Below are 14,236 nucleotides of genomic sequence, written 5' to 3'. Positions count from 1 at the left end.
CTTAGAATGAGAGTTCTTGGTTGTTTGGGCGTAAATCTTTTCTGGCTGCAGGGCAGTAGCTTTACAGCTACGCCAGGAGACCAGATGACAACTTCCATTGCAGTTAATGCAAACAAGCTCTAGATATTATCCTTCAATGTGCAATCTCTAATAGCGTGGTTGCCATTCAGCTGGGTGATTGCGGAGTATGCTATTTTAAATTATAGAAATCTGTTTTTAAATTTTTGATTCTCTAAATCTTGAAAACTATTTTATAAGTTTATTCATCTTTTTAGGGACAATCTCATAGTTGCCTTTGGTTTTTGTTTATTTATGTTTTGAGGACCCGATGATCTCTCTCTAAAATTTATCGTTTGAATTTTTTTTTAATGTAACTGTACTCTCTGTTCCTCTTAAGGGCTGCATGAAAATTCGTACCTGTTCGCAATTGAAATCGTTCCTATATATTCTGCGAATGGATGATTTGGCGCTAAGTATTGGTGACCTCTATGTGCAGGAAAAAAATTACATGATTTTATTAACTTACTTCAGGATTTTATAACTGTAATTTTAAAATTGATTCTCAATCATTGTCTAATGTGCTGCAATTCTCAATGCTTGTATGGTTTTATGGCGCATAAAACAGTCACACTTTTTCAGTAATTGAGTGCCAGTTAATATATAAATGTTAATTAAACTTTTATTTCATATCATGGGAGCCATCTGGTATTGAAGTTTAGTAAAAAATTGATTTCGGGTCTTTATAAAATTTATAATAATGAGTTGTAAAAAGCATCGGAAAAGAAGAAAAAATGAATTTAAAAATAAATATGTTTTCAGTGACTTCTATTATTACCCTGTACAGACTCCGCTAGTGACTGCATCTCAAATGCCGGGATGAGAAACTTCGGTATGGTAGTTGGTTCTTGTCTCCCTGGTGGGTACAAAAATGGTGGGTAGCTCTCCCTATTGGCTACCGTGGTTGGTGATGACCCTTAGGAATCAAGCATAGTTTTTACCAGTGCTGTCGTGGTGTCCGGTCATTCAGATTTTTCCGTGTGCCTTCGACGTGGGTCGGAATAGCTGTTATTGTTACCTCGTACGTCACATCAAGAAGCTCTCAACACATTCTACAACCCCTGAAATGGATGTACATAATTCATTTCGGTTCAATTATTTCTGGATTATTAAGTTTAGTGAGTTCTAGCTTGAAATTGTTCAGTTTGAAATGCCGTATTGTATTCCTAAATCATTTAGTTTCGCAATCAAATAAAACAATATACTTGATATATTTCTACGAAACACCTTAGATGCTTAAAGCTAAAATGATCTGCTAATGAATCAATGGGGAAAAGCAGTCCAATGCATTTCTTTAAAATCGATTAGATGATCACTTTCGAGATCCCAGATCTCTTATAAGTAGATAAGTATTTTATCTTAACGAGGACATCACTCAAATGGCTCGGAATGAATTTATCCATTGCTCTTTTGTACAGAAAAAAGTTCTAAGAAAATGCAGTTCAGGGTTTTCCAATTAAGAAAGTTTTTGCCATTTGCAGTTGGTCTCCGAAGTGCTTTTTCTTTGCTCTTTCTTAATCCACGAACTGATGTTAGGAAATCAATTTACTTTATTGCTTTTCAGTTTTACATTTTAACTTCGATTTGATTAATTTGTGATGTTGATATTTTAATATTAATACTTAATTTTCTTATTTGATTTTGTTCCGATGTTTATTTTCTTTATTGTCTTATTATTAAAAGAAGGATGAATTCATTTGCAATACAACAAAAAAAATTTCTTGAAAATATTAGTATTTTTTCATATATTAGTTTTCTTTATTTTACATAATACCTTCGTCAATTAATTCAGATTATTAAAAATGGATAATTTTCCATTTACCAAGGCCGAGACAAAATTCATCAAATCTTATTAGTAAATTTCTTAGTGAACAATTTTATCACCAAAATGGCAATCTTTTTGCTTGGCGACTATTGTTGTTAAAGAATGTATACCTTAAAAAGTTACATTTATTTCATATTTTTTAAGCATATGAGAATTTCGTATATTATATAACTGCTTTATATAATGATTATTTTCAATAGAAAAATCACAAGGTGATTAGAATGCATAAACATCTATTCTAATAATTTTAGAATTTTTTTTTATTTTCACTTCTGAAATTATTTCATCAAAATTCTGAACAAAATAATGTATATATTCACTTGAAATATATCCTCTGTATTATAAAAAAGATAAAGACTAAAAGAAAAATTATATTTGAAATCAATTATATGTTTTCATATACAACACAATTCCTTAATACCATAAGAGAAAATTCTGACTTTTATCATTTTGCGATTTGTAACCAATATATTGATAATGATTTAAAAAATAAACACTTTTTCAATTACATTCCTTTGAACAAAAGGGAAAATTAAGCTTTAATGGAAAAAGTTAAATTTTCGAATTACTTGGACTCTTACGAAACAAACAAAAGTAAAATTAAAATTCATTAAGATTTCTGTATAAGCATTAAGGCTTAATTTAGCTGAATCTACAATTAAGCAAATATTCTTTGCAAAAAAGAAAAAATATAAACGTCTCAATAAAAATTCTGAAAAAAAAATATATAAAACATTTTTCTCCTTTTTCTCATCAAATTCGTTTTTTCTCCCATCACCAAAAAAAGAAGTGTAAAAAAAGTTCTGCAGCTGCATTCCATAATGCTACCGCTTGCTGAAGAATTTTCCATACAACTCAACTCAACTTTAAAATTAAGTTTTTCTCTTTTTTTCTCTCTTTTGTGCTGGCATCACAGGGTAAAAGATAAAAACTGCAATCACATTCCACCGCAGAAGATGAGAGAAACAAAAGACAATATCAATTTAAATGGAAGAGAGACCCATTTTAATGACTGGCACACGATACTGCATAGCAACAACGTCCTGGAATGTTTCAGCAGACGATCCAAAGCCAGAGAATACTTAATGTGATCAAACGCTACCCAGTCGGTTGTCCTGGTGCGGTGAAGAATGCAACAATCGGACGAATTCTTTTTCCGAATGTCAGATGTGACGCGTGTGAATATAGAACATCCAATCAAAACAAATCAATGCTTGTCACATTTCTTTCTTTGGCATTTTTTTCTCCGTAACAAAAGATTTCTAATACTAAACTTACTATTGTTTTACTGACATTTATTTTATTGAAATATTTCATATTGGTACGAGGTTATAAGCTATTACGGAAGTTCAGATTTTAGTTCTGGTTGTAATATAATGAGTAACCACAATTAATTCTCTATATGAAATTCGTATTAGTGCAAGTTTATGTGCTTCAGTTTAATATACTCTACATTATAATTAGATTTGACCTTTTTTTCTTATGCGTTTTATTTTTAGGAAAATAAAATAAAAATATTAAAAGTATTTAAATAAAAAAATAATTTTTTGTAATCATGTAAAATTATGAGTAAAATTTCAAGCTGACAGTTAATTTTTTTTGGAGAAATTACCTGATTTGATAAAATACGAGATAATTTTTATTAAAAATGTTTTATATCTCTGACCTTAGCGATAAGAGGACGATATTGAGTTGACCCTCCTCTTCAAATTTCCATGCCACCTGCTGATTGACTTCTAAGAAAGGCTTAATATCTGCACGTGGGATGTATTTTCGATAGAAATAAATTCCGAATTGGCGATTCGTCGACCGAGTACTCAAAACTACTCTAGACACTCTTTCAACTTTAAATACTTTTAGTTGATAACAAATCGCTGAATCTCATTATTAAATTCCTTTTTCAATTAGTCTCTTCCATGCGTTTAATGATGGAATTTCGTATTCAATTATTTTTGTTGACTTCCTCGCGAGTTAAAAGTTTTAAAATTCTTCGCACTTTATATTCTTGATGACAATACACTATTTTACTGTTTTCAGAACTTGATTATCAATTAACTGAGTAATTTCAATAAAATTTTATTCCATACGCATAGCAGTATCACCTAGCTCTAAATTTGCAATATATATATATATATATATATATATATATATATATATATATATATATATATATATATATATATATATATATATATATATATCTGGAGTATGCAATTTGAAAACTCAGTATCTGATAAAAATTCATTTCTTAAAAATATGTCTATCTGTGTGTGAATGCACTGAATTGAAACCGGAATCAACTAGATAAAAGAAATTAGGCATGCGATCTGCACTTTCTGTATCTAATTTTAGATAGAATCCATCAAAGGTTTTACTATCTTCTGACCGAATCTGCTATTTTAGCTTGTATGTTAGTATTTAAATGAAAGGTCCGATAACCAAACACTTCTATGAGCTTGATGTTTTGATTTTAGTACTGATTTTCACTTTCAATAATCGGTCAGTATCGTATTATATACACAATCGATCAATGATATCAGATATAAAATGAATATCCGATTTCTCTCACTGTGTGACAAAGTTAATTTTATAAATACTAAAAGGCTCCTAACACGCATTTGAGGAAATTAAAGAGGGCGCTAGAGACACCTGGGTATTTCTATAAAATTTCCTCCTCTTTTCGTAAGTGTAATTGATTAAATTTCCATGGCGAGTGCTTTGTTCATTAGAGACACTCGCCCAGATAGGCGTAGAACACCTGAAGGTGTCTTAAAAACTCTGAAAACATGTGCAGGCATATATTTATGTAAAGCTACCAGCTTGCATGTCAACTCCTTAAAAACACGTGTTGTCATTGTGGTTTATGAAGGGAAATAAGAATTATGTTTCCTTTGAAAGAGAAACTCGGGCATTCCAGCATTCTGAAGTACCTGAAGCCGAATGATTTTAAAAGTGAGATAGTTTAAGATTACTTGAACTTCTGTATGATATCATTTTTTAAACTAAAGTATTTGTTGTTTAATAAACACTGTGAAAAATTAAAAGGTTGCTTGAAGTTTCTCTTCCTGTAAATATTTTTCAAAACAATAAATAAATCTTATATAGGATCATGTTTAATTTCAAGTTCAACGTTAATAGATAATCCTCCCCCCACCCCCATCTCGCTGTAACACACTCTTATACCGAAGACAAATGGTATAAAATGGATGAATAAAAACTGCTTGCGTCTTGTAGATTTCTTTATTTCTCTGAATTCTGACTGATATCTGCCCCGATTATGGGACTAATGTTAAATAATCTGCAATACTTTGCTCTTGTAGCCCACTGTACACACTGCAAAATATAATAATTGTAATAAAATTGACGTGGTATTACAACTCAATGTAAAAAAAATAATTAAAAAATGAAAAGAAAAGAAAGAAACAACGTTAAAACAACAGTTAAATGTCAGATGCAGTTGTTTTTGTTATGTGATTGAGCTATCACACATTGTTTTAAAATTTAAATCATTTTTAAGTAAAAAATATCTTAGATATTGTGATTTTATACCATTTCCTTATAAACAACGCATTCATGTTATACCTATTAAAATGTTAAATTAAATTTCTATATGTGTCACTAAACTAGAATATTAATAGATTTAACAAAGACAAATTTTAAAAGGACACTTTTATTATTTTAGCAAAAAGTAAAAAAATTAATTTTTTGTTACTTTTTACTGAATAGACTTTAATTTATAATTTATTATAAACATTTAAGAATTTTGAAATTTATTTATTTTTTCTTAAATTCACTGAGACCGTAGTAAGATCATGGCTTCGGGGACAGCAGGACTTCAAGTTCGGAACTAGATTCCACTAAAATCAATCATGCGCGATGGCATGTTTATGCTAAATCTAACTCAGTGAGCCTTGTCCTTCCATTGGTACCATGCAGAAGTTTCGAGATGCGTGATTAGCTCTAATGTTGCCTTTATCATCTAACTAAGATTCAAAATTTCGAGGGGCCGCGGTGGCCTGGTGGTAAGGCCTCGGCTTCGGAACTGTAAGGTTTCAGGTTCGAGACCCGATTCCACCAAAGAACCGTCGTGTAAGCGGGTCTGATGCACATTAAACCGTCCGGGTTAAACGTCCTCCCGCTGGTGTGATGTGGTGTGGAGAGAGGGGTGCCAGCTCAGGTGTCGTCCTCGTCATCTGACTGAGGTTCAAAATGACGAGGTCCGTCTCAAAATAGCCCTAGTGTTGCTTTAAAACAGGACGTTAATATAACTAATCTAATCTCAAAACAGGACTAGAGTTGCTTTCAGACGTGATGTTGATATAATTAAACTCACCATTTCATTACCAGGCGGTCTCACCAGTGTAAACTCGAAATTGCATTAATCGCATAGCTTATGATAATGCTTTGAAAATACTAGCTTTGTATGTTTTCTTTGATAACATACAAGTGTACGAAATTTCATAACTCTGTCGCATCAAAACTTGAGTAAAAATTCGATTCAATAATTCCATTACTGCAGAAGTCAGTTTGAATAAAAGCGTGTATGAAGATTCATTTAGTGGCATTTCATGCTTTACAGTTAATGTATGTAGAAAATTATTTAAGGATTTTAAGTAGCCCATGCTGACATGCTATGAATTAAACAACTAAATGGGTTTGACTTATTACTTTGCACTTAAAAAATAACTCAAATTATGTAACATTCTACTTTTGTAATTACCTGGTTCACCAGGTGTATTTGCTGTACTTAATTTTAACTAAATTTCTTGATATTTATAATTCAAAAAGCGAAATATCTTCAAAAATGAGATTTGACATATATTTTACGAATATGCTATCGTAATGAATTTGCACCTGTTTGTTTATTATAGTAACATGGCGTCATTAGAAACTCAAGCATCTATGCTTATTTCTAACTGCATACGATATTTTACGGCAATGAAATTTCCTTTCCTGAATCATCATGTAAACTGCGCGGATAATAAACAGAATATTTATTTAATTATTTTCAACAATGGAAGAAATTGGCGTGATTTAATGCTTGACGATGATAATGGTTTCAATTTTATTCCCAAAGCGTATTCTTTTGTTAAATATTATGTAAAAGAATACATTAATAAAATTGTTAAAATTCAAAATAATTGCATGCCAATTAAATTGATATCATTAAAAAAACAATTATTAAAAAATAGCTTACTAGATATAACAAAAATCATCTGCGCATGTGCAGTAGATGACTCCATGGTGGGCCTTCTATAGCTTCATAGGATTACTAGGGTGAAAACCCTATACTTCTAACATATATAGTTTATAAGATATAACGAAAACCATCTGCGCATGCGTAGTAGATGACACCACGGGGGGGATCTTTTTTAAATCCATAGGATTACTATGGTTCTTTGCAGGCTTCATCGGAATCATAAAAGCGATAAATCGCCAATTTGTTGTCTACGCATTTTCAGGCTTCAACATTTTGTTGCTTTCGCATTTTGAAGCTTCAAAAACCTCAAGCCAAAAGAACATCATGTTCTCACATGATAATAAAAATTCCTTTTATATTATATTTTTGGAAGTTACTGCTGGAAAACGATGAAATATCCTTTAATTTTTAACCAATTTAAATTTTTTAAAATTTTTCTTCTTCTAAAAAAGTTTTTCAGATATATTTCTAGCTTCTAAAGTTCAACAGCGCCAAATTTGTAACTCTAAATCAAATGGTCTGCCACTACCATAGTAACCACCATTCTTTATTCTTATTAAAGATTTAATAAATCTTTAAACATTGGAAATCAAACATAATATTCTCATAATTCTTGCATCACTTTTGCTTATCTGCTATTCCATAAATTTATTTTGACTAAATTATTCTGTCTACTTTTTTCCTCGGGCGTTTTTAGACGAAGCGAAAAAGCCAGATATTATATTAAACAGCCCTATTGCATGTTCAATTACGCTGCCAAACATCCGCACTTTGAAACTCTAGCAGCAAATGTGAAGTTTGAAAAGTAGATGTGAGGATTCTGGTATCGTTCTTAGCATTTGATCATGACTTAAAATTTTAAGATTCTTTCCAAAGAAGTCTTCACAAAGCTTCAAAAGTGGAGCTTAGTTTAACTAAACAGAACCGAAAATTTTAATTTACAAGAGAAACTACATTCTTAAACCTTTTTTTTTATATATATAAATTTATTTCAGATAAAAATTGCTTGACGAAAATCGATCAGGATAAAAGCACATTTTTTTACGAACAGACTATATATCGTATGGCATGATATTATTGTATAACTTAGTGACTACCAAAGAAAGTAAATTTATGTATAGATGTTTCTTGGTCATAAAAAAAGACATGAAGTTGTCAATATGTTTTTGCTTCAATGGAATACATTTACTTGAACAGAAATTCTGCAAGAGGGAAAAAAATTTCTTGAAAGTTACGAAATCTAAAGCACTGGTATTTGAATATATTTATTTGTCTTATTTATAAAGCCAGAAATTTTGGAATGACAATTCCTTTATATATGTTAGAAATCATTTTTTATATTGACAAAATTATGAAGCCTTTTTGCATGCAAATATATTTCTAACCAAATTTTAATAGGATTTTTTTTATCCTTTCTGCGGAAATGAGTGCAATTTAAAAGGTTTCAACGAAATTCAATAAATCTTATTTTTGCTTTCATTTCTTCCTTATTTGATTTACAACCCTTCTTAGCCTATTTCCATTAATATTATTTCCAGACTTAAAGCAGGAAATTCAATTATTTTTTCCTAGAAAAAGATATTAACTTAGTTTTCAAGAAAATTTAAATAAACTAAACTTTTGTGCTAGAAGAAATTTCGCCTTATTCTTCACATAGGAGCTTATTTCAATAAACTTATTAACCGTAAATATATGTTTGAATTCTCATCAATTCCTAAAATATTTCACATTGGGCTTCTTCACATTTTGGGTTGGGAAGGGTTAGATTTCTATGTCGGACCATATTGGGTCTCACATATTGGCTCAAAATCACTGATAAAATGATGCAAAAATCCTTATGTAAGATATGGATGAAAAAACTATAAACATGATTAATATTTATGTTCATGCTAAAGAATATCCTGAAAAAGATCTTTTTGAAGTTTAAATGTTTGAAATCAAAAAATAAAAACCTATATGTTGTCAGAAATTGAAGATATGAGGACATGGCTTTCTAAAAAAATAGTCAGTTATTTAAAAATAATGGAAGACAGATAATTGAAATATAAGCCATCCAATATGGTGTGCTCAAGCTGTTACAAACTTTCTAGCAACATCAAATGCTTATCTTCCAATCTCTCCGGGGCAACTGAGACCCGGAAGTAAGGTTTGGACTTCCACACCGACTTCGATACTCGAAACCCAATTTCACTGAAGAGTCAAGGGTGGACATTAAATCCATCTACTCTTCCGCAGACGCGATTCGAAAGAGAGATAAAAAGAAAGAAGCCAGCCCATGCGTCATCCTAGTCATCTGAACGCTGTTCAGAATTATGAGTTCGGTTCCAAAATAGCCTTAATGTAGCTTCGAAATGAAACGTAAATGCGATTTAGCTAAATTAAGTAAATAAAGCTTTTCCGATTTCGAACGAGCGCGAACGATTTCTTGTTTTCTCTATGTTTAATATCGCCAGCTACCAAGAATGGATTTCATAAAGTGAAACTTGTTTTGTATCTTTATCTCTTGCTCTATAAAGACGTGCTATGCACCTCGTTATACATGCTTCTGTTTACTAATTTATAACGTAAGAGATTAAGTATGTTTTTAACAGCATTTTAAATCCATTAGAGGAATTGAAAAGTTGAAAGTGTTTATTGTAGATTAACCTGTTAGCCAACTCCTTTCTAGTGATACCCTCAGGAAAGATGCACTCAGATTCTACATTAATTGATCTAACTGAGGTGAGTTAAATGTCATCTATATTGTATTGCGGTTTGTTGAGTCGTAGTGGACTATAGAAAAAGAAGAGAGCAGTAAGCGCCGTTGAAACCTTAGCTGCATAAAAAGCATGTGCTTCCATTAAGGGTACTCAGAAAGAAGAATTCTTTTCATCTTATTATAATGTTATTCTCCACCGTTTTTTGTTGTAGTTGCAACCGAGTTTTTTTTTTTAATCAAAATTTTCCTAAGTAACATTATTTATTCGCCACATCTGTTTTTGTTTTTTTTTGTTTGTTTGTTTTTTGCAATGTTCGTTGCAACCGTTATATATATTTTTGGATCTGTAAGGTATAAAGGTTAAGAGAAAAATTCAATTTTCGTTTCAGATTTTCTCCTCAGAAACAAGATGGTGAGTTCATTTACTCTCGACAGCTTTCATCTTGGAGTAGTCAACCATAATTTTTATATTAACAAAAATCTGCATCTTTCATGCATTTCGAATAATTTATTACATAACAGGATATGATAATAAACCTAGAAATGCAGTATCATCTTGTTCCGACAATAATATTCATTGATTTATGTCAAATGAACAACTAATATTTTGAAAGAATTTATCGCTTGATCTACATTTATATTACTTTCATGACTGAAAGTTGGTAAATGATAAAAGTTGGTTAATGGATTTGATACTGTTTGGCATCAAGTTTGGAAGAAAATAAGAAAACTGGTATCAGGGGAGAAAAAAAGTGAGAGAAGAAATTAAAGATGGTTATTTGATTCTTTTCAACAAGAAAGGGGATTTGTGGAGGTGGAGGAAGTAACTTATCTCGAATTCATGCCTGGTTGAGTTTTCAATAAATTGTTTATTTTGATCAACCACATTGAAGACACTAGACTAAAGGCCCATAGATTTGAGGACATGGAATGTGATAGGTTTGAAAAGTACCAATTTGAATAAATTAAAAATTGTTTGGTGTTTATTGATTGCTTACGATTACTGAAAGTCACCGAGATAAAAGCTATTTTGCCGTATTCTGTCGCTTAAATAGACTATTTTTGAAGCTTAAGTGTCAAGAAAAAAAAAGAAGATGAATAGGGTATTGAGTGTTATTTTTAAAGCGGAGCAGTACATTCTGTTAATAAGGAGAACTACTAGCCAGTACTTATTTTAAAGTGCATTTTTTTAAGTTTTAAATATTTCTTTCCCGTATTTCCTAAAATACAATCATTTTTATTTTTATAAAGATTCATTTATCGATAAAATCGTTTATCGACAAAATTGGGATTGGAGTGGGGCTGTTTTAAATTGAGACACTAAGCAATAGTTTCCTGTTATTTCAAATACAGTCTCATTAGTGTGATCAAGTGTTTCCAGTTATCTTTTAGTCTCTGATATGTTAGGGAATATACTGGGGAAAATATGAACGTCGCTGAAACTGAGACGGCGTAATTAATAAATGAATCTGAAAGAAAGATATTAATGAACCCTTCAAAATGTGTTTATACACTCATATAAATTATAGACCTATTTTTTTATCTCAACAATAACAGATATATTTTCCGCATCACCTTACAAAAAAACTTTTAAATTCTCATCTTTCTTTCTTCTTGACTTTTCATTTCTATATCCAAAAATCCATCTTGAATTTCGATAAATTTAAAAAAAAGATTATATTTTAGGACATCATTAAGTATCTTAATATTAAATAAATATAGCTTCGAATACATATCAATTATAAGAAAACCTTTTGCTTTAAAGTTCACAGCACCAAGGAAAACAATATAAAATGGATTAAAATAATTAATTGGTGAATTATTTTGATTAAAATTCCTAATTTTGATTCGTTTTCGCATTTTATTCCTTCTTTACGATAACATTTGAACATGTGAAAATGCTAAATTAAAAAAGAGTCTTTAAATAATTGTTTTAAATCTCACTTCCAAACAAAACTTTCCATACATTTTTAATTCTTAATTTTATTGACAACCGCCATGGCTGCCATCCAGAAAAATCATCGAAAACCTGTATTTTCTTGCAAATTATTGTGTTTATAATTATAAGTAATTTTTTAACCTCATTTTATAAAATAAAGAAGACAAAAGCAGGACAATGAAACGGACAACATTTTAATCTTCTTTGATTTGAATTCATCGCTTTATCATCTTTCTTTCATTTTTATAATTTATTTATATTTCTCCATTTTTAACTTTGAATGTTTTATTGAGTAACAATTTATCTAATGCATCTCCGAGATATATAAAAGCACGAGATAAAAAATTTCATTTACCCGTCAATGAAAGAAATAATTTGTTATGCTTTTGGTGAACTGTTTAGGTACCAACTTCGAACATTTGATTGTATATCATATAGCATGATCATTTTTTACAAACTTTATAAATGGCATTTTTAGTGAAAAACTAAAACGTTTCAACACTCCAGGATATCAAAAATTAATTGCTAAATATGTATTTGGCCATTTACTACCAATTTATTTTCTTTTGGTAGGCGCCTGAAAAGGTTTCCAAACTCAAGAAGATGACGCAGCAAGGTAGGACGCTTACCGGCTGCCTCCTGGACCTGACGCAGAAGTTCCGGGGGTCTAGAAGGCTGGTCCTTTTGATCGTCGCCATAGCTCTGCTCCTGGACAACATGTTGCTCAGCTCAGTGGGTGAGTTGACATTCATCAATCAGATCATATTTTAGCTGTAAAAATAAAAATTTTATGATTGCGTTTTAACCAATAACGTACGTAAGAAATTAATTGAGTATTATGGATTTAAACAAAACGATTTTTTTTTTCTTCCGAATCGAACCATGAATGTTCTAGAATAATGAGGGAAGTTCACGCTTAAAACGTAACTATTACAACTGTTCACCATATCAGGTAAAAAGTTTGTAAATCATGCATATCGAAGAATATTCGTTTGGGAAAAGTGATGTGATATGATGTGATCTAAAAAATAATGAATCATTGGAAATCAAATCGTTTGATTGAATACCAGAGAATTTTTTCAATGCTGTATGATTCAGAAGGAAAGAATTGTTGTCAAAAATCAAAAGAGATGGTTGATAAAAGGAAATTGCAAAAAGAATTAAAATAAATTTTTGAAGTTCTCCGTAGTAATTCAGGCAGTTATTTTTTTTTTTTCAACACTTCGTTACTTAATCGACTATAATGGCTGGAATCACTCTGCTACCATACATTAACACGTTCACTGCCATGATTCATGCCTTTGATTCGGAGTATTATCTAATAAGATGCTTACTTTTCTGCTATCTTCTAATTGTGGTAAAGAAGATTATATCTAATCAGATATTAGGTGGGAATCACAAGATGAAAAACGTGTTAAAGCAAGATATCTATATCTATACTTATAATAAAGCTCAATGTGTGTGTGTATGTGTGTGTGTGTGTGTGTGTGTTGGCGCTCTACAGGCCAGACCATTTGACCTACAGATACCAAATTTGGTACATGTATACCTTGGAGGTTGGGAATGTGCACCTGGGGTTCCTTTTTTCGAATTTTTAATTAGAATTTTAATTATTAATTAAAAACTAACTTTCCCGCCAAAATAATCTTCCATTTTCCCCACCGCCAACTTTTCCACCAAAATAATCTTCCATTTTCCCCACCGCCAAATGAGTAAGGCTTCAGTTATTTTTTCTTCCAACTGTAATGAGGCTAGGGTTAACATTTTTCGGCGGATTATTTCAAACGATTCTGTTTATTTTCTTAATGTTTGATGCATTTAAAATTAAACATTGTTAATTAATTCATGTTTCAGATTCATTCTGAAGCACTTTTGAATTAAAATAACACAGAATAAAGGAAATTAAAAATGTATAATCTGCATAGCGTTACCCCAACTGGCGTAGAAAAATTCACGCATTTGCGTTACCATAAGTGGCGAAGAAAATTCACGCATGCGCATTGTTCTGATTGTTGCCATGACAACCACTATCAACGGATGATTTAAATTATTTTTAGGTTAGTTGCATACTTTTGTAAGTAAATTGTATTTATGTTAGTTATATATTTTTTGTATATGCTTATAGTTTTAAGTACATCGTTTTTTAAGTAGTTTTTTTAACCTGTTTTCAATGATTTAAATTATTTTTAGGTTAGTTGCATGCTTTTGTAATTAAATTGTATTTATGTTAGTTATATATATTTTTGTATATGCTTATAAGTGCATCGTTTTTTAAGTAGTTTTTTTAAACCTGTTTTCGACCGATTATTTTAAACGATTCATTTTATTTTCTTAGTGTTTGATGCATTTAAAATGAAACATTGTTAATGAATCGATCTGTTCATGATGAATCGGAGATAATTTTGTTGACAAATTCTTGAGATATTACATAAATTAAGAAAGATATTCTTTAGTGCCCACAAAGTTTAAACGCTCAGTGACTCTATTATCAGTAATCATATTATTAAAAAAAATGCT

At 30.6% G+C, this 14,236-nt stretch overlaps 1 protein-coding gene across 4 annotated transcripts in view; it reads left to right on the top strand.

The window, feature by feature from the left end:
• The window catches only part of LOC129988643 (synaptic vesicular amine transporter-like), a 157,866-nt gene that overhangs the window by 79,564 nt on the left and 64,066 nt on the right, over positions 1-14,236 (top strand). For all 4 annotated transcript variants that reach the window (XM_056096911.1, XM_056096910.1, XM_056096912.1 and 1 more), the window contains exon 2: positions 12,293-12,455. In XM_056096911.1, the coding sequence (XP_055952886.1) occupies positions 12,323-12,455 (133 nt within the window). In that variant the 5' untranslated portion in view covers positions 12,293-12,322. The remainder of the gene's footprint in view (positions 1-12,292; positions 12,456-14,236) is intronic.

Source organism: Argiope bruennichi, chromosome 10, assembly GCF_947563725.1.
Source record: "Argiope bruennichi chromosome 10, qqArgBrue1.1, whole genome shotgun sequence".
Classification (NCBI taxonomy): domain Eukaryota; kingdom Metazoa; phylum Arthropoda; class Arachnida; order Araneae; family Araneidae; genus Argiope; species Argiope bruennichi.
Note: the sequence above shows the minus strand (reverse complement) of the source record. Positions and strands in the feature narration are given on the sequence as shown.